The sequence below is a fragment of the Temnothorax longispinosus genome, chromosome 5, assembly GCF_030848805.1.
Source record: "Temnothorax longispinosus isolate EJ_2023e chromosome 5, Tlon_JGU_v1, whole genome shotgun sequence".
NCBI lineage: Eukaryota > Metazoa > Arthropoda > Insecta > Hymenoptera > Formicidae > Temnothorax > Temnothorax longispinosus.
Genome location: NC_092362.1, coordinates 6,354,846 through 6,377,909, shown reverse-complemented (window position 1 = coordinate 6,377,909; position 23,064 = coordinate 6,354,846). Strand labels below are relative to the sequence as shown.

General features: G+C 37.7%; 2 protein-coding genes and 1 long non-coding RNA gene across 3 annotated transcripts; 2 read left to right on the top strand and 1 right to left on the bottom strand.

Moving 5' to 3' along the window:
* Nucleotides 1–75: 75 nt before the first annotated feature.
* Nucleotides 76–11,332, top strand: LOC139813378 (transmembrane protein 205). The gene is made up of 4 exons (XM_071778877.1): nt 76–2,355; nt 9,177–9,370; nt 9,533–9,696; nt 9,851–11,332. The coding sequence occupies exons 1-4, from the start codon at nt 2,057–2,059 to the stop codon at nt 10,136–10,138; spliced, it is 945 nt and encodes a 314-aa protein (XP_071634978.1). The 5' UTR covers nt 76–2,056; the 3' UTR covers nt 10,139–11,332.
* On the bottom strand, nt 11,093–13,845 carry Wap (DDB1 and CUL4 associated factor wap). Its single transcript, XM_071778870.1, has 4 exons — nt 13,439–13,845; nt 13,001–13,276; nt 12,372–12,924; nt 11,093–12,223 (listed from the first exon to the last, which is right to left on the bottom strand). Exons 2-4 carry the CDS (start codon nt 13,251–13,253, stop codon nt 11,989–11,991), a joined length of 1,041 nt encoding a protein of 346 aa, XP_071634971.1. The 5' UTR covers nt 13,254–13,276; nt 13,439–13,845; the 3' UTR covers nt 11,093–11,988.
* Nucleotides 13,846–14,288: 443 nt separating this feature from the next.
* On the top strand, nt 14,289–18,616 carry LOC139813380 (uncharacterized). The gene is made up of 3 exons (XR_011732156.1): nt 14,289–14,450; nt 14,953–18,181; nt 18,602–18,616. It is a non-coding gene; the product is annotated as an uncharacterized lncRNA (long non-coding RNA).
* The last annotated feature ends 4,448 nt before the right edge of the window (nt 18,617–23,064 follow it).

The following is a 23,064-nucleotide window of genomic DNA, read 5'->3' as shown; positions in this document are numbered from 1 at the left end:
ATTAAATTATTAATTATAATTATTATTAGAAAAGATTAAATTCAGAGCGTTTTTGGATTATTAAAAATATCCAAGCATTAGTTGCATCTACCTAGTTAGGCACTTTGATAAAAAGAGATAAATTATTTGTTTTTTATGTAAAATTTATTCAATACTTAAGCGGGGAGCACACACTTCTGCATAACGCATAATGCGTAAGCATAAGAAAATGGATTGGTCTATTTTCTTATGCACATGTATATGGACCAATCAGTTTTCTTATGCTTACGCATTATGCGTTGTGCAGAAATGTGTGCTCCCCGCTTTATGATATGCAAGACGAAATACAGACGATAGGCAACGAGAACAAAACGCGTGTGACTAAGATTTAGGAAGCAACGGTTGCTATATGAACGATTTTGTAGCATAAGTTCTATAAAATCTACAATATATTTTGAACAAAGTCATTGTTAAAATAATATATGAAAGTTTGTTTATATACTATCATTTTATATATATTATACATATGTGATGTACCAACCTAATTTTTTCAAATGCATTTTTTATTTTCCAATTTGTATACCGTATTCAAAGTTCTTAATGTATAGAATTCTAGATTATATATGTATATATATCTGATATATATACCTATCTGATATATATATATATATATATATATATATATATATATATATATATCAGATGTATCAAAAAGATTTTATATATATAAAAGGACTCTCTGAAAGGAAGGGAAAGAGACAGTGTTTAATCTTTGAATTAAACATAACTAACTTATATTTCAGGATTTAATTAATTATATCAAACTGTCACTCAGTTGCTATTCCTAATCCTGGTTCCTAATGATTTATATTATTTTTTAAATCGCTGAATCCGCGGAATACTTTTTAATGTACAATACTCCGAATGAAGTTTATTATATTTATCGCCTTTATAAAATAGCATTATTTTAGAAAAAAATGAGGGAAGATGTCGATAAAAATTATGAAATGGCTATAATTAAGGTATTATTTAATAAGTTAATTACTGGTTAAGTTAATCACTGATTCATCGGAGTTTGATCGAATAATGTCTATATCTATCAATACAGATGAACTTTAACCTCGGTTTAATTACTTTTTATCTTTTTCTGATTCTTAAAATAGAAAAAGATAAAAACTAAGTTAAATAATGAAAACAATGAATATAAGTCACCTCTCTTAAATTGAAGAGCATCATCCGCAAGACGTAAAGCGATTTACTTCACTCTGAATTGTCTCTTCTAAGTTTTTTTTAAGATATCGAAAGACGCACATATTGCAATTTTCACTCAATATTTTATCTAAATATTTTTGAAACAAGGTAAGTTATATACATTATTTTCAAGTTCATTTTGAAGCGAAGCAATATACGCGCGCCCGTGCACATGCACAGAGATATGCGCTGATAATAGTAAAAATAATATTTCTAATGTTATAACTGTTACCTAGTACTATGTTATTATTGTGTATTAATAATATAATATATACAGCAAAAATGGAATATCATGAATTAATATTTTGCAAATGTTTCCCAGGATTTGGTTTCGGAATATTTCGGGTGAAGGTTCCCGAACGAGGACTCGTTAGGCTTCCCTCCTCTTCCTCGCAGGAAAATCCACTCGTTCCTTAACCCTTCCTTATATCTTCGACGGGGAAGGGAACGGAGAGAATGACATAAAGGTGAAGCGGCATCGAGACGTAGCGCACTCTACGGCGGCCAGAAGAGAGAGAGAGAGAGCGAGCGTCGAATATATTTTTTCTTTACTTTCTCCCTCTGCCGCGTTGCGCGATTCAACGTCATTCAACGTCATTAGCAACCACCCTCGTCTCGCGAGGAAGCCGGCACGTCGCAGACACGTTCAGTCCACGCCACGAGACGGAGATCGTCGGACGCACGAAGGTGTAAGGTCCGTCCTGCCCGGTCCCCATTCAGTCGTCCTCCGAACGCGTTCTCCATTCGAGGACCAGAGAAGCACGGAGGTCGAGAGATAGCTAAAGAAGCTGATTGTACGCTCGACGATATCGCAGATCGGAACGCAATGTGTGTTCGCACGCTGGTGGGTAACGAGACGAGCGAGCCGATCGCGCCGACCACCGACTTGAAGCAGTCCAGCAAGACGTCCCGTGCCAAGGAGAAGTACATGAGGCTCTACGAGGAGATGCTGGAAAAGGACGAGCTCCAGCGTCGGCGGGCAAAGGAGGAGGAGGATGAGGAGGACACGCTCTACCTGTCCGATCTGGCCGACGACGTCCTGGTCGCCAGCACTAATCACTACAGTCTAATGCTGAAGAAGCTGTCCACGTACTACGAGGTCGTGCGCCGCTCCAAGGCGTTCAAGTAAGTATAAACGATCCCTCCGCCGTCATTTTCAGCGTAAAAATTGACCTGGAGAAACGGAAAGGTTGATCCTTTGTACGAAGACGAAGATCTCATCGTCAGGTCTCTTTGACTCTCGTCTTATCTGTTGTGGTTCGCTTTCTTCCACCGTAGGTTTCCGCGACGGCAGATCTGGGTTCCACGGAGTTAGCTAGCAGGCGCACGTGAATTTCCTGGAGTTCGCGCGAGGTCCTTACACCCGTGGGGACACGCCACTCGCGGACGTAGCTTTCTACGGCAGATTATTCGCACTTGCTAATTTCACAGGCGAAAGTATTGTGTATTTATATCATTCGCAGAGACGTACGGTCTCTTTGAAGCTATACGAGATCTACGTACATACATCTTTTACCTGGTTTTTAGGAAGTTCTGATAACAAAGCATCATTACCATATGGTCTTTAGGCACGATTTGCAAGAACTCGATATACGCAGTGTCTTCGCATATACGACGTTCTTGCAGATCGAAATTGTTTCACCATAGCCGCCTTCGCGTTCTCGTTACATTACTTGTTACCCGAGACGCATATCGGTGTATCAATGAACGCGGACAATACGTGTAACGTAACGCAACACATAGAAATAATCTCGATATATTTCCTTGGGTAGACTTTCTCTCCGTATAACGTATGCTTCAGTGTTTTTATGGAAGGTAGTTATATCTTTGTAATCAAGAGCGACTGTCTTCGTGACATTTAACTTCAAATTTATCGAGCAAACTCACAGCGATGCTGTAATATAAAATTTTGATGATAAAGCCGTCTGGTGCGTATCTCGAGGAGCAAAGGTTCGCCGCGGTTCGGAGCAAAATAGGAGCGCTACTCCGATTGGTAATTCATTTTTTTTTTTCACTATTATCTCTAAGCAGAAGGTCAGTTATCCAATTTCCTATGATGTATCTTACATTTAGAAATGAGATAAGAAGTAATATAGTAAGAAATAAAATAATATCGCGAATAGATGTATCAGGAGCCGAGGTAGAAGGGAGAGTCCGATCTTCAAGTCTCTTAAAGCCCCGGCGCAATGAAAAATATAAGGAATAAGGAACAGATATAGCGATTAGGAATAAGAAATCAGGAATCAGGAATATTGCCTGTGTTTTTCATCGCGCATCCAGCTTTATTCCTGATTCTTCAGTCCTAATCGCTAATATCTGTTCCTTGTTCCTTATATTTTTCACTGTGCGGGGGCTTTTACTCCGCAAGACAGATGCAAAAAGTATAGCTTTCAAATATTGGGAGTTATTTACATATAGAGCCATCGCTCTAATAATCTAAACGGATGTTCGGCGAACATTTTAATACGGCGTACGATGAGGTTTAATTCTGATATCAGCTGATAACAGCTTCTGGTTCATCTAAGTGATAACGCACGAGTATATGTTTCTTTAATTTTTATCGAACTAGATCATCGCTCTGGAACATAAAAAAATCACTCATTGCCGATGCAGGATGTATGTGCACTAAGTCTCAGAACGTTTTTAATTGAAATTGAATTTCAGGTAATTCATAAAACACCCCAATCAATGGATGATGTAAGTCGAGACTGATGACGCGCAATCTGTTTCGTTTGAAAATCTTCCGTGTTTTCGCAATAAATCATTCGAGCACGTACCTATGACGCATTTATCGTACCTCGTAGCTCTTTTCCATTTGCACGACTTATCTACGTCAGTCGACACTCGTCTTTAGTCTATTTCCGAGTTGTTACGACAGCAATGCTCAATTGGTCTACGCACAAAAAAGTTTCGTTATCTGTAAGAAGATCGAAGCATTCATCGTTTGATGTATCTTTTACATCTAACGAGATCAGATATATCTTTTAAGAAGAGATCAAATTAGCCTTGCTTCAAAAATCTATTATAATTGTTTCAATTATCTTATACTCTTGTATATATCTTTATAAAAATTAAAATTTACAGGTGGAGATTTCTATTTTTAAAGATCTAAAAATAGTGTTGCAAATGGCCCATTATTTTTGCCAAAAGTTTGCGCTAATGTCTCGTGAATAAGTTTTTTTTTTCCCCGATGTCAATTCCTTGCGTTTCTTCTTTACTAGATATTTTTAAAACTGTCTGAGTTTCAACGTCACGCTTGAAAGAAATGGAAAAATTTTACAGATCTCCGCAAATCCGCTTAACTCGACAGAAAGATAGATGCATCGATAACGTAATGTAGTAATCCCCGTGTAATATCGCAGGCTTTATTTTTCGTTAATTATAATCAAGTTTCATGTATAATGGAGAGAGACTGCATGAGTAAATCTATCTGTTCTGTCGATCGGCGCAATTATTCCGGGCGTTAACACTAAGCGTCCATAATTAGCCGATCAAGTAATTACGTGTCTGCGGCACGTCTCGTGTGGGAACACAGGCCGATGACTGCGTCCGTGCCGCGCAATCGTACGTTCTCTCGGATAGAGACGAACGAATGGAACAATATACAGCTTTGTAAAGGATGTAACGTGAACTCAAGCTTCTTTCACATGCCCTCATGCGTGGCCTTATCCGATTCCAGATTCGTCAGTCTTCTTTTTCGTCGCATTCCGCATTCTCTTAGGATATTTATATTTCACATCAGGTATCGCTTTTTATATCCTCCATCTATAATGGATAGAATTATATATCTATAAATAGCACATTTGAAATAAGATATTCTTCTTTTCACAAAAACGGATGCAGTCTGAGCCGACGATTTTCTGGATATAGTGTCCTCGCTGAATCAGGCTGCCCCATTGCAATTATATTTTAAATTATATTTTATTACAAGGATGCATGTGTATGATTTGGCACAAGGACGCAGTTATGATTTCTATTGCGTAACGGCGGCAATCCAAATGCAGTTTAATAGCACATTAAATTTCTTTATCGAGTACTTTATTACGTTAATCGTTATATCGCAAATTAACATCTTTTTCGGTAATACATGGTAATGCGTGCACTTTTCGCGCGCGAGGCGTCGGTAATTCTTGTTTGCACAAGCATAATGGAAGATAATGGACTTCCTCTCGCGCGCTGGAATTGCATACGTGCGTGCATTCTCGGGCCTGGCAACACGACTCCAATAAAAAAGATATAATTACAGACCCCGGGCACCGTGGGCGGCACCCGCAAAAACTCGTTCGTGATACAAAGGCGTAGGGAATATCTCGTCGGGAAGTTCTTTATTAAACGGCCCGGTCCCCGGTTGATCGATTATTCCCGAAAATGCAGCCTCGAAGTTGTCCATCATCTCTAATAATTACTTTTTCGCGAAACGGTTACGCTGATGCTTCTTTAATGGTTGCCAATTAGCCGATCAAAGAAGAGCGATCGCGTCGTTATACTTGTATTTTGTGATGCATCATAAATTTTGCATTTTCGAAACACGAAGATGCTGCGACCACGCATAAATCTGCCGGTTAAAACGAAACCGTGTCAGAATTTCTCTTTGCGCTCCGTTCACGCGAGCCTAATTAACGGCTTGATATTATCAGTGTATTAGTAATAACCGATCATTCGATAACGCGGTGACACACGACTGTAAATTTCAAGGATTTCTTTTTATAGAAATTTCTCTCTAAGCGGACGAGCAAACGAGTTCAGGAGGATTTCTGCCAGGAGACACGTCTAACATTCTATTTGCCACATCGTGTGGCTTTGGCTTGGTAAATCGCCAAGTTGGACACACCTTTCGCATCTTTAAAGAATCCGCAAATGAAGCTTGACTACACGATTTTTGTTCGTTTTGCGATGTTCCGTTATGCCGCGCAGCCGGCGTTTCCATTAGGACCACGCGCCACGGGGTATTTAACATTTTTATTCTTTTTATTGCAAATCACTCGGCTTGTTGGTCCATCATTTATGCATCATTCATTCTACTTATTTATTCTACAATTAATTTATTTATTAAATCCTTAATTATAGTCCTACCTGAATACCCTTAGTAAACTTTTAATAGCTATATTTTCCTTTTCTTTGTATTTTAGACGTTTCTTCAATATGTTGTATTACATTGAAGTTAATTTAATATACATATTTACCTACACAGGGAAATCGGGCGCTTGGCAACTGCGACAAGCTTGTTTAGAATCAAGTTACATCTTGGCATTAACTCAACGATGTTCAACAGCGATAAAACGCAGGGACCGGACGCGTGCAATAGAGATTCGCGCGTATCGCTTCACGTCATTAATAAAATCAGAGGACTGATTTTGCAGATCATACGCGTGGCCGCGATCTAACAATAAGCGGCGGGTAGTCGTGCGTGCCTTCTCGCACGTTTCCCAGTGCCGCTTGATAATGCCACGCTCCGCTCGAATGCACCTACACGTGAATACGCGCACACACACATAGGTGCGTTTAGCACGTCGAATTACGGCCGTGTATCCGGACCTCGACCCTCGATTCTCCCTTTCGCGGATCCTCTGTCGCACGAGAACGGAAAGTATTTTAAATACAGAGAACAGCTTCCTTCCCTCTCGTCGACGAAGTTAAAAATGGGAAAATGCAGAAAATAAGAAATAGAAAGAATATAGAAAGAAGCTAATAAATAAGAGTTGGAAAAACGGAAAATCGAATAATCTATCGCGAATATATGTAACAACGAAAATAACGAATACGCATTTACTTACAATAAGAAAGAGAGACAAAGAGTGAGATATAATGTGTATATATATGGCTAAAATTATCTATGGAAAGGATATTAAAATAATAAAAAATATCAAAGTCCGTAGAAGATTGCAAGATGTACGAAACATATACATTGCAATGTATTGCAAGTTTTCGGGTAATCTGTGCACAATAAATCTTATTAATCTTATTAATCAAATCTTTATATCATTAAGACGTCTGCCTCGAGACGTAAATTTAGATGTATTGTGCGATTATCATAACCGATTTAAAAAAAGGTGAAACCTAAGAAAGAAAAAAGTGTTCGTCACTTTAATGCGGTAGACGTGACGCAAAATGCTCGGTGGGCAAACATTTTCGCTTCTCGTGCACCCGTTCGTGACGAAATTTCGATTTTGTAATCTCATGGAGGCAGCTGCACGGAAGATTGACAAGCGCGAAATTGTCCGTGCCGACGACTTCTGACTGACCTCGAGGTGGTTAATCGACACTTGACGGGGATCGACAATCGATGCGAACACGCGCGTGGTATTGTCACAGATGTTTCTTATCAAGTCAATCGAGAACAAGTTGCCAGATAAATTTCTCTCTTTCTCTCTCTCCCTCTCTTTCGGCGACTGCTGCACTCCTCGTGATTTTATTTGCAAATGTGAAATTAGTCCAAGGATATGAAACACGTCTGTATTGATTTACGTCGGCTCTCTTATCTGGTTAACGAAAGAGAGTAATTTGCTCGTCGCGAGAGTATCTCTTGCGTTTGCCCGTGCAATATTGACTCTATTGCGCAAATTACACGTCGGCAAAGTTTATACACTTTATACAAATATGTTTGTACAGCGAAGCGTGGCATTATCGAGCTTCCTTACGATTTGCGCCTGGAAAATTTCGCAAACCGCTCTTCGTCGATCGTTGAACGTGAATAAGAATAAAAACCTCGCCGTTGAGGATACAAACAACATTGAATAATAATTATTTGTTATTGTTTGTTGTATGATTGATGAACAAACAAAGGCGCTTAAGGCCGTCACAGGCGATAACTTTGTGTCAAACTTGGTGCAGTCGTACCTGCATGAACAATATAATAATAAATCATGCGTTAATTCTCGCAATGAGACAAGCAGTTGATTCGCGTAAAAAATAGAATGGGATTAATTTGAATACGTATTTTGCTTTTCAATAAAATATAAATAATTTGAATTGAACGGAAACGCATTCTCGTTTGCGTTCTCGACTTGTTGCCAAAAACAGGATGACACCTCGGGGTGCGTACAACCGGTAATTCATAAACTTGCCCGTAAGACACTTCGGAGAATTTCGAGAAAAGGTCACGCACGCGCGTGCATGCTCATGTAACATGTGAAGGAATTATTTCTTTCTCGTTTTTTTTTTAAACATGCCGCAGGCAGCATACGTCTGGTCTCAGCGGGAAGCGCCTGATGATTTAATAACGGCTTGTCCAGCTTCTCACGTTATTCTTTTTAACATTCACGTCATACGGAATATAAATAATAATTATATTCTCCTGATATCGCGCTCATGCAATGTTCTTGAAATAGTCCTCTATCTCTTTATGCATTTTATCGCATCAAATCGATGATAATAGATATAATAATTATAGTAGAAGATAGTATATGATGCAATATTACACGTGAAATTCATCAGTTCGATTCATAGATGCAGACAAATCTATATGAGTCAATCGTGATTGCTTATATTGGCAGTGAAGGAGTAAAGCACTACCAAGTCTCGGCGAATTTATACGACGTTGACGTCACGCATAAATTAGTTCTAAATGAGGCGCGCCGCGGAGATTACTTAACGGAGACTTGCACGTGATGAAAATTAAACCGGTCGTTGATATCGCGACACTGTGTGTCCCAAGTCCATGTATGGCTCTATGGTTCAAGGTACTCCGTGAATTATCTAATACGACAATCTTCCGTTGATGGCGATATCGCGCGTATCTCGCAAAAATTTCATTAAATTTATCAGCGAGTTTTCCAGCGGCGAAAAGAGATCTGACGTCGATCGAGTCTAAATTGTACCAGTGATAGAAGTTTATCTCTCAATCTTTTATGAAGATGTCAATTTTCTTCAATTGACATCACCATAAAATTGTTCCCACAATTGATGAGAGATCAAGATTGATCAAATTTGTAATTGTCGTTTTGCAGGATCCTCTTTTACACGACGCAACCCGCGCACGTAATCACGATCGCCGCGGTCTTATTTGTTACAACGGTTCTCTTTCCAATCAAGGGAAGAGTACAGGTCTCTAGTCATCCTTATTCAAGAATGATGTCCTTCATTTATCTCGCATCCTTTGTCATACATTTTGGTGCTCAAATCTGGATGACTTTCGTATCAGGTATGTATATCTATGTAAATAATTAAGAAATACTGACAATGAGTATATATACTGAATAAAACGCAGTAAATCAAGAGATTACTTCGTTCTTTAATTGATTTAAATTTCTTTCTTGATTTTTAAGTTGACTTTCTCTATAATGATACATGGATTTAATTACAGGTCTATCTTTGTACTTTGCATTACCACGACATGCATTCGGTGAAGTGCAGCGCGTTCTATTTCCAAGATACTTCACGATTAACGCGTGTCTGAGTCTCATCACGCTCCTCATATTCGTCAAGCATCATCCGGCGCATACATGGGACGCTGAAATTGGTGTTCAGGTAAGCAGATAAGTTTGACATGTTTAATATTAAAAAAAAACGAGATATATATATAATTTGATTTTCTCTGCAACTTAATTTTCATTTAATCTTAAATAAAGATTTAATAAAGATTCTCAGAGGAAGTAAAAGTGAAACTCGTGTTACGCCGCAGGTTGGTGCAATGTCCGGAGCCTTTTTCTTGGAACTGCTGATACGCCTCTACCTGACACCTCCGCTTCTCCAGCTGATTGTGCAAAAAAACAACTTCGAACGCGCGGTGGGCGTCGGCAACGAGATAGGCCGTCACAATCCTGGTCCGCTCAAAAACTGCACGCATTACTTGAAGATCCACCGAGCGTTTCGCCGAGTGCATGTGTGCATAGCCATGGGAAACATGCTCACTATGGCGTGTACGGTACTTCATCTCTATTATATAGCAAGCAAATTATGTGCTTTGTAAGAACAATTAGCTTTTGGTCATAAAATTTACATGCGTATTAGTTCGTGAGGTCAAAGAAGTCCTCGTAAAAGAACATCTAGATGTAATAGAATCTAGAAAATATTAATTTTGAAAAAAGCGTTAGTGGTAGTACATTAGTACGCGTCTCGTACGATGGTAACGGAAGTCATAAAATGCACCGGAATATTCAGCCCTGATGGTGCAAGATGTGATTTTTCCTGCCATTAAAGTTACTTGCAACAAGTTAGACTGTATAACGAGTCTTTCAGTGCAGCTGCCTTGAATTTTAAGCCTCGAGGATTTATCGAGGTATATTAGTGTATGTACTACTAATCTGAACTTACTCTATGTTAAAGTAGAGTAAGCAATCAGGTGATTGTAATTGACATTTGCATGATGTAAGTCACTCTGTGACTTATCCTCAGAGCTGGACTAGCCAATCAGAAGAGAATAAAGCTAAGACGAAGGTAAAAGACCAGTTTTAACATTTCTCACAAAATATGATCTGCTTACAATTTGTTGATAGTGCTGTATAAATTATTGCTGAAAGTAGTGGAAAACGCGTGCATGTAATTTGTGAGAATGTCTAGAGATTGAGTGGACGTAATTTATTCATCGGCACATGAAGTGGTCGATGCTTCTATGTAAATAATATACATATATCTCGTACGAAAATATATCGATTTAATTGTACGACTTAGGATGAACATATAAAATATTTTTATACTTGTATTTTTTTTCTTGCAAGTTTTAAGGCATGAATTCTTGCCGAAGCATGTTAATTAAACTCTTGCATTAAAAATGTATTAATAATTATATCAAGGTATCTTATCTGCGATGGAAAATTGTGGCTTGATAATATTTAGAAATTTTTCAAGAATTAGATCAAATTGCTTCGCGATTTTAAGATCGTCGTTATTACATTGGATGCAATAAAAGTACATTTACTCTGTATCAGAGTTAATGATATTTATTGAGATTGCACACTAAAATGATCGTATAGACATAAATGTAGCAGTGATATCAATATAGATGAAAAAACGAAGGAATGAATCATTTTATATTAATCGAGTGAATCACCGTCTCATACACACACTCCATTACTGTAAATAACTACATTCTGTTCACTTAACATTTGTAAATTATACGATATCTCATATAACAATATACGAGTATGTAATGCTTTTTTTATAATTTTTAGTCTTATTAATTATTGATATACCTTCCCATAAATACCAACTCTAATCGAATATTTATGTAATACATCTTAAATTGTCAATGAATACTATATGATAGATGATATAAATTAAACTGCGAGTCTAATATTTCTATCAATGACAATATAATCGTCGAGTACATGGTATATACGGTGTCATTGTATAATATATATTTTCATATATCAAAAATTTACATCTATATAAAAATCTGTACATTGTATACTAAAAATTGTAATCACATGTCATGATCACATTCTATGAATTAATTAATGCTACAATCTAAAGATCCAATCTGATTGCTATAATAATAACTGTAAAATTGTAAATGTTTTCTTTGCTTATACGTAATTTAAGGATGACATGACATTAAAATGATTGACGCCTGATTAATTACATATTAATATAATTTAAGCATCCATAATCTTGGAAAACAATTCCTAATACTATTAAGTTCATATTTTTATAAACATATATACAGTTGTGTGAAACGCATCAAATGAAACATTTTATTGTTATTGTATCTAGGACAGGCTACATATGTCTCTTGCGTTAATGATAAAAAAAAGACTTACTCCAGTAGCATCTGTTCGAACATCCCGAGATAAAATAAATGCGTTTCGATAGAGAAGACATTTATACTCGAAGAATCTCAGCCGCTTTATTGTAACAAATGGCTATCCAGTCGGGCTGCGTGGCGCCCCATTGAATCTGATTGACCTCGCCTTCCGCGGCAGTATAAGCGAGTATAGGATCTTCGATTGCTCGCGGCATTTGTTGAATATCCCAGATTAAAGCTTGATGATCATCGCCGGCTGTGCAAATGTGACAAGACGAATGCGGAGCCCAGGCTATTCCGTTAACGCTGGCTCTGTACTCAAAAGAAAAGAAATTAATCCAAGAAACTCCTTAAAAGAACCCAGTATAACAAGTGAGATATCCCTTTTAATAATAAATTATTTATAAATAACAATTATGACTGCAAATAGGTGATTAATATTGAACCGTTTTATACTGACCTGTGATTGTTCAATCTCGCGACTGGCGTGCACGGCACACGAACGTCCAGAATGATAACTTCGCACGCGTCCATCGCCACAGTAGCGAGATAATTGGGATCCTGCTTGTTCCACGCTAATCGTAACAACGGAGTGTGCTGCGGATCCTCATATATTATCGTCGAATGCTCCAAGTGTCGTAGATCGAACATCCTGACGGATCCGTCGGCGCCGACGGAAGCAAACATGTCGCGGCCACCCCCGGCGCGGCTAAACGCGATATCGTACACTTCCTTGTCGTGCGCGATCAGCTGCGTCTTCACGTGACCGGTGACCATGTTTACTCTGCCCAGAACCTGTCCCGTCTCCAGTCCCCAGATGGTACAGGTTGTGTCTATGCTGGATGTCCCGATTAGATTCGGATCCACCTCATTCCAGTCAAAAGACGTGAGCGGCGCGCAGAAATCTGAGTTCTTATTGTTGTTCAGGACACACTCCAGACGAGTCTCAGGCTCCGCAGCACGCCACACCCTCAAATAGTCGCCGGACGTGGCAAGAAGATCGGGAAACTGACCTGGCAAGTATTCATTCAATTGATGATTGACACAGATCAATCCAAAATGATTGAAAATACAGAAACAAACGAGTACCTTTGCTATCTGGAATCCACATAATTTTGGTCGTGGGATATGGGTGGTCGAATGTACTTTTAGCACTGAACTCAGACGTTTCTTCGTCCAGAGAAACAATTTGTACTTTATTGTTGTACTCCTCCACAAAGCTTCCCAGTGCTAGACGAAACCTCTTGTCGGGTCTCACCGACCAGTTCATGCTATATAACGGCCATGGGGCTTCGTACTTGTAGATTTCTTTTCGTTTCGGTGGCACGGTATGCATAGCCATGATTGCGCCTGATACTTCTGCCTCTGTCGCACCAAAGATCGTTTAACATTAATTTAACAATTTCAGAAACATTTAATAGAATGTAAACGATATCCTTCTTTCATGAGAGAAGTAAAATTTATTAAATTTAGGTAAATTAAAATAATATCTTAATCTAATTGATGAAAAAAAATTGTCCGCCTAACCTGATAATTGTATGTTCCAGGAAAACTGATCACCGAGAGAATAATCTGACTGCCAGGAACTTAAATCTCCACGTCCATCATATCGCTGGGAAAATCATCCAGAAAAGACATAAAGGTCCACGTAAATACCGTGTCTATATGATAAAAGCCGCGGAAGATCAAATGAAGAAAGTTCAGAACGCTCCCGGAAACACGTAGCTGATACTCCGAATATAAAATAACAGTCTTTGGAAAATCGCAATCGAATACAACTGTGAAATCTTTCGAATTTGTTTGACAGATCTCGAATTAGCCGCAGCTTTCTATAATTAGGAAAAATATACCGAATCCTACAGATAACATAGCGTTTTACCGTGCTTGGTAAACACCACATAAACACTGATACACACCACCAATACTGTGCGTTCTGTAGATCGATTATCCACTCAACTGTATATATATATATATACAGTACATACAGCATATATATGAATAAGATTTGATTGTGATACTTTTCTTTCGGTGAGTTTCGGAACGCCTAGAGGATTTAACAAATGCAGTGGCCAGTGAACTATACCAGAGAGAAGGATGAGAGGCGCAATGGCCGCGTTCAGCAGATACAACTGTTGAGTTCGTCTTATTAACACTGTGCGTTGATTGGTTGGTTCTTAAAGTAAGAGCCAATCACGTTCGACTGCTACTCAGCGGCTTGGTCTGCTGAACGCGACCAGGCGCAACCAAAAATGTGTCGGACAAAAATTTGATTGGGTGTTCTAGCTATTTTTCTGCCGCCATTATGCGCAATGTATGTACTACATACATACTTATCTTTTTACATCATAATCACAGGACACAGGACTCAAAGGTGCGAAGATTTTTCTCTCTTTGTCGATCGTCGTCGATGGCTTTACGTTCAGTGCCACGCCCAAGTTTTTATTTACAGAAATATTAATTACAATAATAGCGTGATTTACGAATTTAGAGAGAAGCAAGTCGAGTGATCATAGACGAAGTCGACAACGCTCAGATAATTGTTAGTAAAATATCTACGTACAACGCTATTTTATACAAATTCGATCAGATACATAAATATGTCACTGACAGTCATCATTTTTTAATACAAAATTAAACGACGTTACATCGTCAGATTATCGTGTAAATTTACTATCATGTGTAAATTTACTTAAATTATCCGTAATCAATGTTTTACGAATTGTCTGTGAGTTTATTTATGCGATTTTTTCGATTTTCAATCTTCTTTTCTATTATCGATTTGCTAAGTTTCTCACTACTCGGCCCTCGATGTAATCAGATTTATTTATGGCAACAAAACAACTGCTTGTTTAATCGCTATATTAATCTTTTGTCAAAATTCACGATTTTCTGATTGTTTCGACCTCTCTCCCTCCATATTCGTTTCGCTATCCGTCTTCAAAGATTTTCTTTCAAGGCATGATAAAGCTTTTATTTTTGCCTTTTCTGTCTGAACTCGATTCCATCACGACCTACCTTAATGTCGCTACTTCGATTTTCAGACAAGTCCAAATTCTTGAAAGGCCTAAATCTTCTGAAGATGTCACCCGATGCTACAGATGATACCAGTCATTCAACATCGAATGATTTCAACATCGACAACGTCATCAACCTTCTGCTCAACACCAACGACGTCCTCGACCTTCTGCTTCATTTGATATCCCCTACACCTGTGCCTGTAATGCAGGACTTGCTTATGACCGTCTGGAAGTGTGAGTCTTGCAACAGGTTGTACAAATCTCAGGGAAGCCTGTTGCGTCATTACAGAGGCGGAGATGCCATGTGGATCCCAAGTTTTTCTGCGTCATCTGCAAAAAACGGTTCTTCCAAAAATGCAACCTGAGGAGGCATCTGAAGAACCACGGAAGGGAAGAAATATTGGCATTTCTTCCTGTTGACATGGATATGATTAACGAAGTAGATCAACAACAATCCGCTGCCAGGGCAGTATAAACAGCAATCTGTGCAGAGCGTGATTGTGCAAAAAGGTGATGTGGGGCAGCTACGTTTATTTTTGCCAAGAAACCTGCAGGTTGATTGAAAGAATGTCAGACGATGGGGTGTAATCAGAAACACAATTAGCATCAGAGTAATTACTGTTTTTTGAAATCTTCTTGTCATAAAATACAATTCTCGAAAGAAATAAAAGTAACAATTCAATCTCTTTTAGCTGCACTGGTTGAACTGGTTGAACATACTGATACAGTAAGTTAGAATGAAACAAAATATACTTGTCTCACTTGTCACAATATACTAGTCTAGTTCAGCCAGTGCAACTAAAAAACAGATTTACCCTATATTGGGTGAAAAAGAGATTAGATGAAGAAAGTACTATTTTAGAATAAGCAATAGTTTCTTGAGAAAAAAGAACAAAATGAGTTTTAAAATCGATTAGGAATTGAATTTTTTCGCTATTTGAAGAAGTTTATATCCCTGGACAGTTTTAGAACATGAAGAGTTTCTCATGAAGAAAGTTTTGTTATAATAAGCGTCCCATGTCATTATTAAATTTAAGAGGGTTTTCTAAAATTATTACGACATAATGCAATGAAAATTGGATAACCAATAATTAAAAATAAAAAGTTTATATTTCTATTGATTATTTTCTACATTTTATTTAATTTGCTTTTTTGTATTTTATATCGTTTGATATTTTAAGCAACACTGTACACTTAAAGTTATATATTAATGCTCTACGGCAACAGAAATATTTTAAAAACAAATAAAGTACTTTTACTTGTTATTACTAGACTATTACTAGACAAGTTTACTAGAAATATTTTATTTGTTTAATACTTACTAATTAATACAATTATTACTATTAATACTTACATTAGTAAGTATTAATTATATTACAATTAATATTCATTTTCAAATGGAATATTAACCTTGCAATCGTACATACAGGTCGTTTACGTCCTCGGCATTTTGACTGTGGTATTTTCCATAGATTCAACGATTAAATTAACAATGGCAAAATTGCTTTTTATAATATTATTATTGTTTAAACTTATAGTTAAGATCTCAAGGAATTTTTTCAGAATTTTTGGTAAAGTTTTAGGTTGTTTAATATGCCGCGAACGCAAACGTCCTCATCTACCGTTAATAGATGCCGAAAAAGGGTATACAGTTGGAAGGTTAAAGAATTTAAGTTATTTGTATTTCTTAAAATTCCGAATTGTCACGTGCATGTAACAACTATTGGTTACTGTATTTTTAAAACATTTATAGATTTACAATTTGCAATAAAATGTGAGCTAAAACTAGCACATAATTATTCATAGAAACAGTTTTTTTTTTTCGGTTTTCATATATTCGATAAGCTCGAAAAGCGATTGAATAATGAGACTCGCGCGAGTGCGTATAAATGATGAAATTCTTTGATGAGTTATCGAATTATAAACATCTCTTAAGATTCGATCACGTTAAGTTGTAAATTATGCGTTACGTAATTTTTAAAAATATTCGCTACTATCTTTGAGCGTTACTCTGTAATGGCACTCCAGAAAGACTTGGAGATAGGCGAAAAAGTAATTGGGTGCATTTAGTGGAAAAACGTTGTGAGATATATAAGTGTACTGGAGTGTGCACTGGCTCGACTGGTGTAAGTCGAGAGAGAGAGAGAGAGGGGGGAGAGGGGTCATATTAGTGCAGGGAGTGTCTTTGTCGTACTACTTGTATTGCGGGTGATTTGCTAATCATACGCGTATGCGTCTTATACGTCAGAGAAAGACAGAGATCCCTAAATATCTATCTATCTCCGGATCATTTTCCGTTTGCGGGCGTGGCATATGGAAGCATGCCCATTCCAGTACACTCATATCTCATTGTCGGTGAAATGCACCCTATATGGAACAGGGTGGGAATCTTTCGAACTTGCTTCACTAGATGGGACGAATCGTTGTCCATGGGTATGTATGTATGTATGTACATACATACATACATACGTGCGCGCGTATACATACACTTTTCTAGGATTGGGATGAAAGTTTCGGTTATCGGTTTCGGCCGAAATTAAAAAAAGATTGTTTCGATCAAGACTCTCTCTCTAATAGAGACTATTTCGGTCTCTGTTTAGTTCTATTTTGATTGGTCAATGGTATTCTATTCTCGAAAAGGACAGCAATAGAAAAAGACGAGCTGGTTACGGTTCTCTATCTCATCCGTCCCGTTCTTTTCTAGAGTAGAGTTTATCCAGTTACATTCCGGTTCACTAAACCCCTGTTATTGTTAGCGAATAGTTTTAGGGGATCTGGGCGCTGTGTAACCCAAGGGCAGAGTTGGGCCTTTTTTCGTAGAGGTGGGGGGAGCATCTCCCTAAAAGATTTTCTACGGGGGCGTTTTCTACGGGGAAAACTAGCAACACTGAGATGCACGCTGAGTGCAGTTTTATTACTCCGCTGTGGAAAATCAGATCGCTTATTTTCAATGTTTAACGTTTTACTGACAAAAAATTGTTAAAATTCGACAAATTTTCATTAGTAGTGCGTTAAACATTGAAAATACGCGAACTGATTTTCCACAGTGGAGCAATGAAATTGCACTCAGTGTGCATCAGTGTTGCCTAGTTTTCCCAATAGGAAACGCTATTAATTTCTTTCAGGTTCTCGGAAAATCTGCCTGCCTGTAGGTCGTAGCAGAGAAGGCCCCTCTCTGCTGGTAGCCATTAAAACGTAGTGCTTCGTAGTAGCCATTACAAGTCATTATCAATTGAGGGGAAGAAGACCTTAGGTAATCTGCTCATCGATCGTTCTCTCTTCGAAAACTATTCGCACGCGTTTTTAATACAAGTATCTCTTTCTCGTCAATCTTTCCGATTTCCAATCTTTCTATTATCGATTTGATAAATTTCTCATCGCTCGACGCTCGATGTATGTATGATGTATGTACATACGCAGATTTCTCTCTATCACAACAGATCAACGATCGATCGTTTAATCGCCGTCAATATTAATCTTTTGTCAAAATCCGTGATTTTCTCTCGTCCCCCCTGGGGCGTCGTTCGATCTCCCCCCCCCCCCACCTCTTCCCCCGTATTCGTCCCGCTTCAAAGATTTTCTCTCGAGGCATGATAAACCTTTTGTTTGTTTGTTTTTGTGCCTTTTCTGCCTAAACCCGACCCCACCACGACCTCTCTTAATTGATTTTCAGACAAGTCAAAGTTCTCGGGAAGTCCTGCATCTTTTTCTGAAGATGTCGATGTCGTCCGAGAGCGGCGAGAGCACAGATGACGCCGTCGCCAGTTCACCATTGGATTTCGATCTCGTTGCGATCGACATGTATCTGATGCATATCCTGTCGAGACATTCGAGTTCCTCTACGCCCACACCGTGTAGCTCGACGCCCGAAAGCGCGGAGCCGACGTACGAGTGCACCGATTGCGGCAAGACTCTGTCTTCGACGTCCTTGCGCGAATGCACCCAGGATCCCCATCGCAGACTCGTCCATAACGAGGTACAATTTTCTAATTGCGGCGTCACCGACGACAAGTGGAAATGTAATTTTTGCCCCAAAACATTCGATTCCCCGAAGAATTTGTCGTATCACAACAAATTCGAATGCCGCATGAGGCTCCGCGTGAGTAAGTTTCGCTGCACCTTCTGCCACCGCGAGTTCAATCAAAAATGCAAGCTGACCCAGCATCTGGACAATAAGCATCGTCGACCGATGGATTATTGGAACAAGCTGTTAGCCGAGGAAAATTGAGTGCAATTCGCCTCTTCAAAATGAACGGCGAAACGCGATCGTGCGAAAAGATGGCGCCGCTACATTAATTTTTGTCGAGAAACCCTTCAGGTGGATCGGAAGAATACAAGACAACGGAGCGTAATCATAAACACAATGAGCATCAGAGATTATACTGTCTCTTGGGAGTTTTTTTTTTTTTTTTTTTTGTAAGTACTAATTCTCGAGCGCGGTAAGAACTGAATCATTGTTTAAAATATTAGATGAAGGAGATATCAGATGAAAAATGTGCTATTTTAGAATGAGTAAATAGCTCCGTAAGAAAAAAAGCAAGATAAGCCTTAAAATCGATTAGTAGTTGAATTTTTTTGCTCGCATGAGCGATATCTCTGGACAGTTTCAGAATACAAAGAGGTTTCTCATAAAGTTTTTGTCATAATAAGCGCGGCATATCATTGATAAGAGGGTTTTCTCAAATTGTTGCGTTTGGATGATTTCGAGCGGAGAGAACCCCGAGAGCGACCATCCCCCATATTCCCCATCCCTTTGTTCTTTATATGACGACGCATTTTTCGACCCGCCACCTGCAACTCAACTGCGTCGTTTCGGTCGGTAATGCTGGGCCTACAATGCGAGTCGCAAAGTCGCGAGTCGCAAAAATTGACCAATCACAGTCGAATTTGAAGAGAATAATCGACTGTGATTGGTCAATTCTTGCGACTCACGACTTTGCGACTCGCATTGTAGACTTAGCATAACGGTACTACGTGATTACTGGGGATTCGTGTCCGTGCTATGTTTTACGTTTTACGTTTCGTGCAACCGGGCCTTAGGCAAGGACCGACAAATGGTCCATATTCTCAATTCTCTTTTATATCCATAAAAGCGCCCTTAGAATGCGGACCGTTTGTCGGACCTTGCCTAAGACCCGGTTGCATGAACGTCGCGTAATTTTAACATTAGCTTAACTCCACTCTTCGTCCCTTTTTAACTGTCCACATTAGAAAGAGACGTGGAGGACGAGGAGTGAGTTAAGTTAAAATTAAAGTTATTAACCGGGCCTAACTCATCTTATTCGTCTCATTTGACTCTCATCTCGAGGGCGTTATTTTCTATGAAAATCGATGAAATTCTTTTTCAAACTTATAAGAATTTTTTATGGAATAACGTTAGGAATAACGAGAGTTTAGATATAATTTTAAAAGAGAAGATACGAATTACTTTAAAGTTTTTATAAGAATCCTTTATAAGAATCCTCTTTGTTAGGAACAAGAGGTCACAGCTGATATCATTTTAAAAGAGAAGGTGCGAGTTATCCTAAAGTTCTTATTCCTTAGTTAAAAAAAAAAAAAAATGATTTGGTTTCTCTTTATGGAGAACACACGTATGCATTGCTGCTCAATTTTTAATATAAAGAGCACACGTTATCTTTATTAGTTTCTAATTCTATTTATCATGATTATTGTTAAATAATAATAATAAGGGTTTCATGAAATCATTTATCTTTACATGCATTTTGCAGATGTTTTGCTTATAAGTATCAATTTTTGATAGATACACAATCATAATTTATAAATTATCTTAATATATTGTTGCGCTCGCGGTAGAGTCGTTCGCGTGGCTCACTCGTGCACTCGCGAAATAAAGACTCTCCGACTTCTTAAAAAAGAACGCTTTATTTACAAAAAATACAGCGCGAAAATACAGTACACGTCAAATCAGTTTCAAAGCCCGGCTTCAAATCGCTGCAAACAAAAACTGAAACGATTCAAAGAAACGATTCGCGACTTCTTTCTCGACTCGCATTTATAGCGGCTATCTCGCACGAGTGTAACAATATTAAAATCAGAAATAAAATTTAAAATTAAAATAATATAAAAAGTTGATGTTTTTAAAATATAAAAAATTTATGCAATATATATCTGTACATATCTTTACAGTTAAGGTTTTGTGGAGATAAGCAACATATTTGGTCTGTCTTATATGCATCCACTTTCAAAGTAATCTTCGTTATGATGCTACTTCAAGGGGACTTGTCGAAAATGAAACATATCTAGTGTCAGTCAGATTTGTTTCATTTTTAACATCTGACTGCCTAGTCCCCTCAATATAAGTGAAGTGGCGAAAAAAGTGCATCATGACGCAGGAAGATTATTTGAAGAATGGATGTGATACAAGATAAGCCAAATATATTGTTAACGTCGACTACGAAATTCTCGATTGTAGTAGTATATGTCAAAATTATTGTAATGTCAAATATCTAAATTATATAATTTATCGTGACAATGTAAAGCCCCTTGCACAATAGGCGATAGCGATTGGTTGCCGACAATATACTTTTGTCGGCAACTTTGTCGCTATCGCTATCGCTATCGCCTATTGTGCAAGGGGCTTAATGCAAATTTTGGATAGTCATTAATCGAAAATTAAAAAATATTTGTATTTTTATTATCTTCTAAATTTCATTTCATTTGCTTTTTTATATTTTATATTGTTTGATATTTTTAACAACACTACGGTTAAACTTACATACTGATGCTTTAAATAACTTAACAGAAATATTTTGGCCGGGTAACCTTCTTTTATAAATATTTTGTTTGCGTCAAACTAATATTTATTTTCAGATAAAATGTCAAAGAAGGTACTTCTTAAAATTCCGAATTGTCACGTGCATATAACAATTATCGATTATTGTATTTTTAACGTTATAGCATCTGTTTTTTCTATTGCTAAACTGGCTCTGTCTTACACATCCCCACCTTCAAAGTAATCTTCTTTACGATGGCTGGCTCTTCAGCTTCCATTAAGGGGACTTGTCGAAAATGAAACATATCTAGTCGGTACCAATTTGTTTCATTTTTGACAAATCTGACTGCCTAGTCCCCTTAATATAAGTGAAGTGGCGGAAAAAGTGCATCATGACGCAGGAAGACATTTAATTTTTTACTCCACATTGAAAGGAAAAAGGTAAACTCTGAACTAGTCCAGCCAGTTCAGCAATAGAAAACAGATCCTTTGATGACGATTCGCAGTAAAATGTGAGCTAAAACTAGCACATAATTATTCATAGAAACAGTTTTTTTTTTAATTTCAGTTTTCATACATTCGATAAGCTCGAAAAGCGATTAAATAATGAGACTCGTGCGAACGTTTATAAATGATAAAATTCTTCAGCGAGTTATCGAATTATAAAAATCTGAAGAACTCTTTAAGACTTAATCACGTTAAGTAACAAACTATATACATGTTACGTTTACGTGAGGTAATGTTTAAGACTGATTGAAAAGACTGTTCAACAATAAGACTGATTGCGACTCTTTTTGAATGTTACGCTATAATGGTACTCCGAAAAGAGTTAGGAAATAAGTAATTGTGTGCTTTTAGCAGAAAAAATATTGTGAGATATAAGTATATACTGGAAGTACACTGGCTCAGCTGGTGTCAGGTGTCATGCTGTGCCAAGAGAGAGGTCATATTAGGGTAGGGGGTGCCTTTGTCATATTACTTGCATTGCAGATGATTTGCTACTGGTAATACTTGTGGCTTATTTGTGGATCAAAGAAAGACAAAGATCCCAACTTATCTGTCTCTGGATCATTTTCCGTCTACGGACGTAGCATGGCAGTGCACACTCCAGTATATATTATATACATATGTTACACTAATATTATAAAAGGTAAAAATAAGTATACATTTATACAGCGTGTTTTAAGAAAAGGTTTTAAGAAAGGTATATTTTTGAGAGCAGATAGTATTCATTAAAGCAAGAAAAAAGTGCCTACTAAATATAGATACTAAAATCTATATTTTTGATGATAATAGACTATTTTTATTTACATCAGATTTTTAAGCAGTATTCATAATAGTACGATCTTATATTTAAGATCGTCTTAAGGTTCCTATTCACTTACTGCATACTTGAATTGATG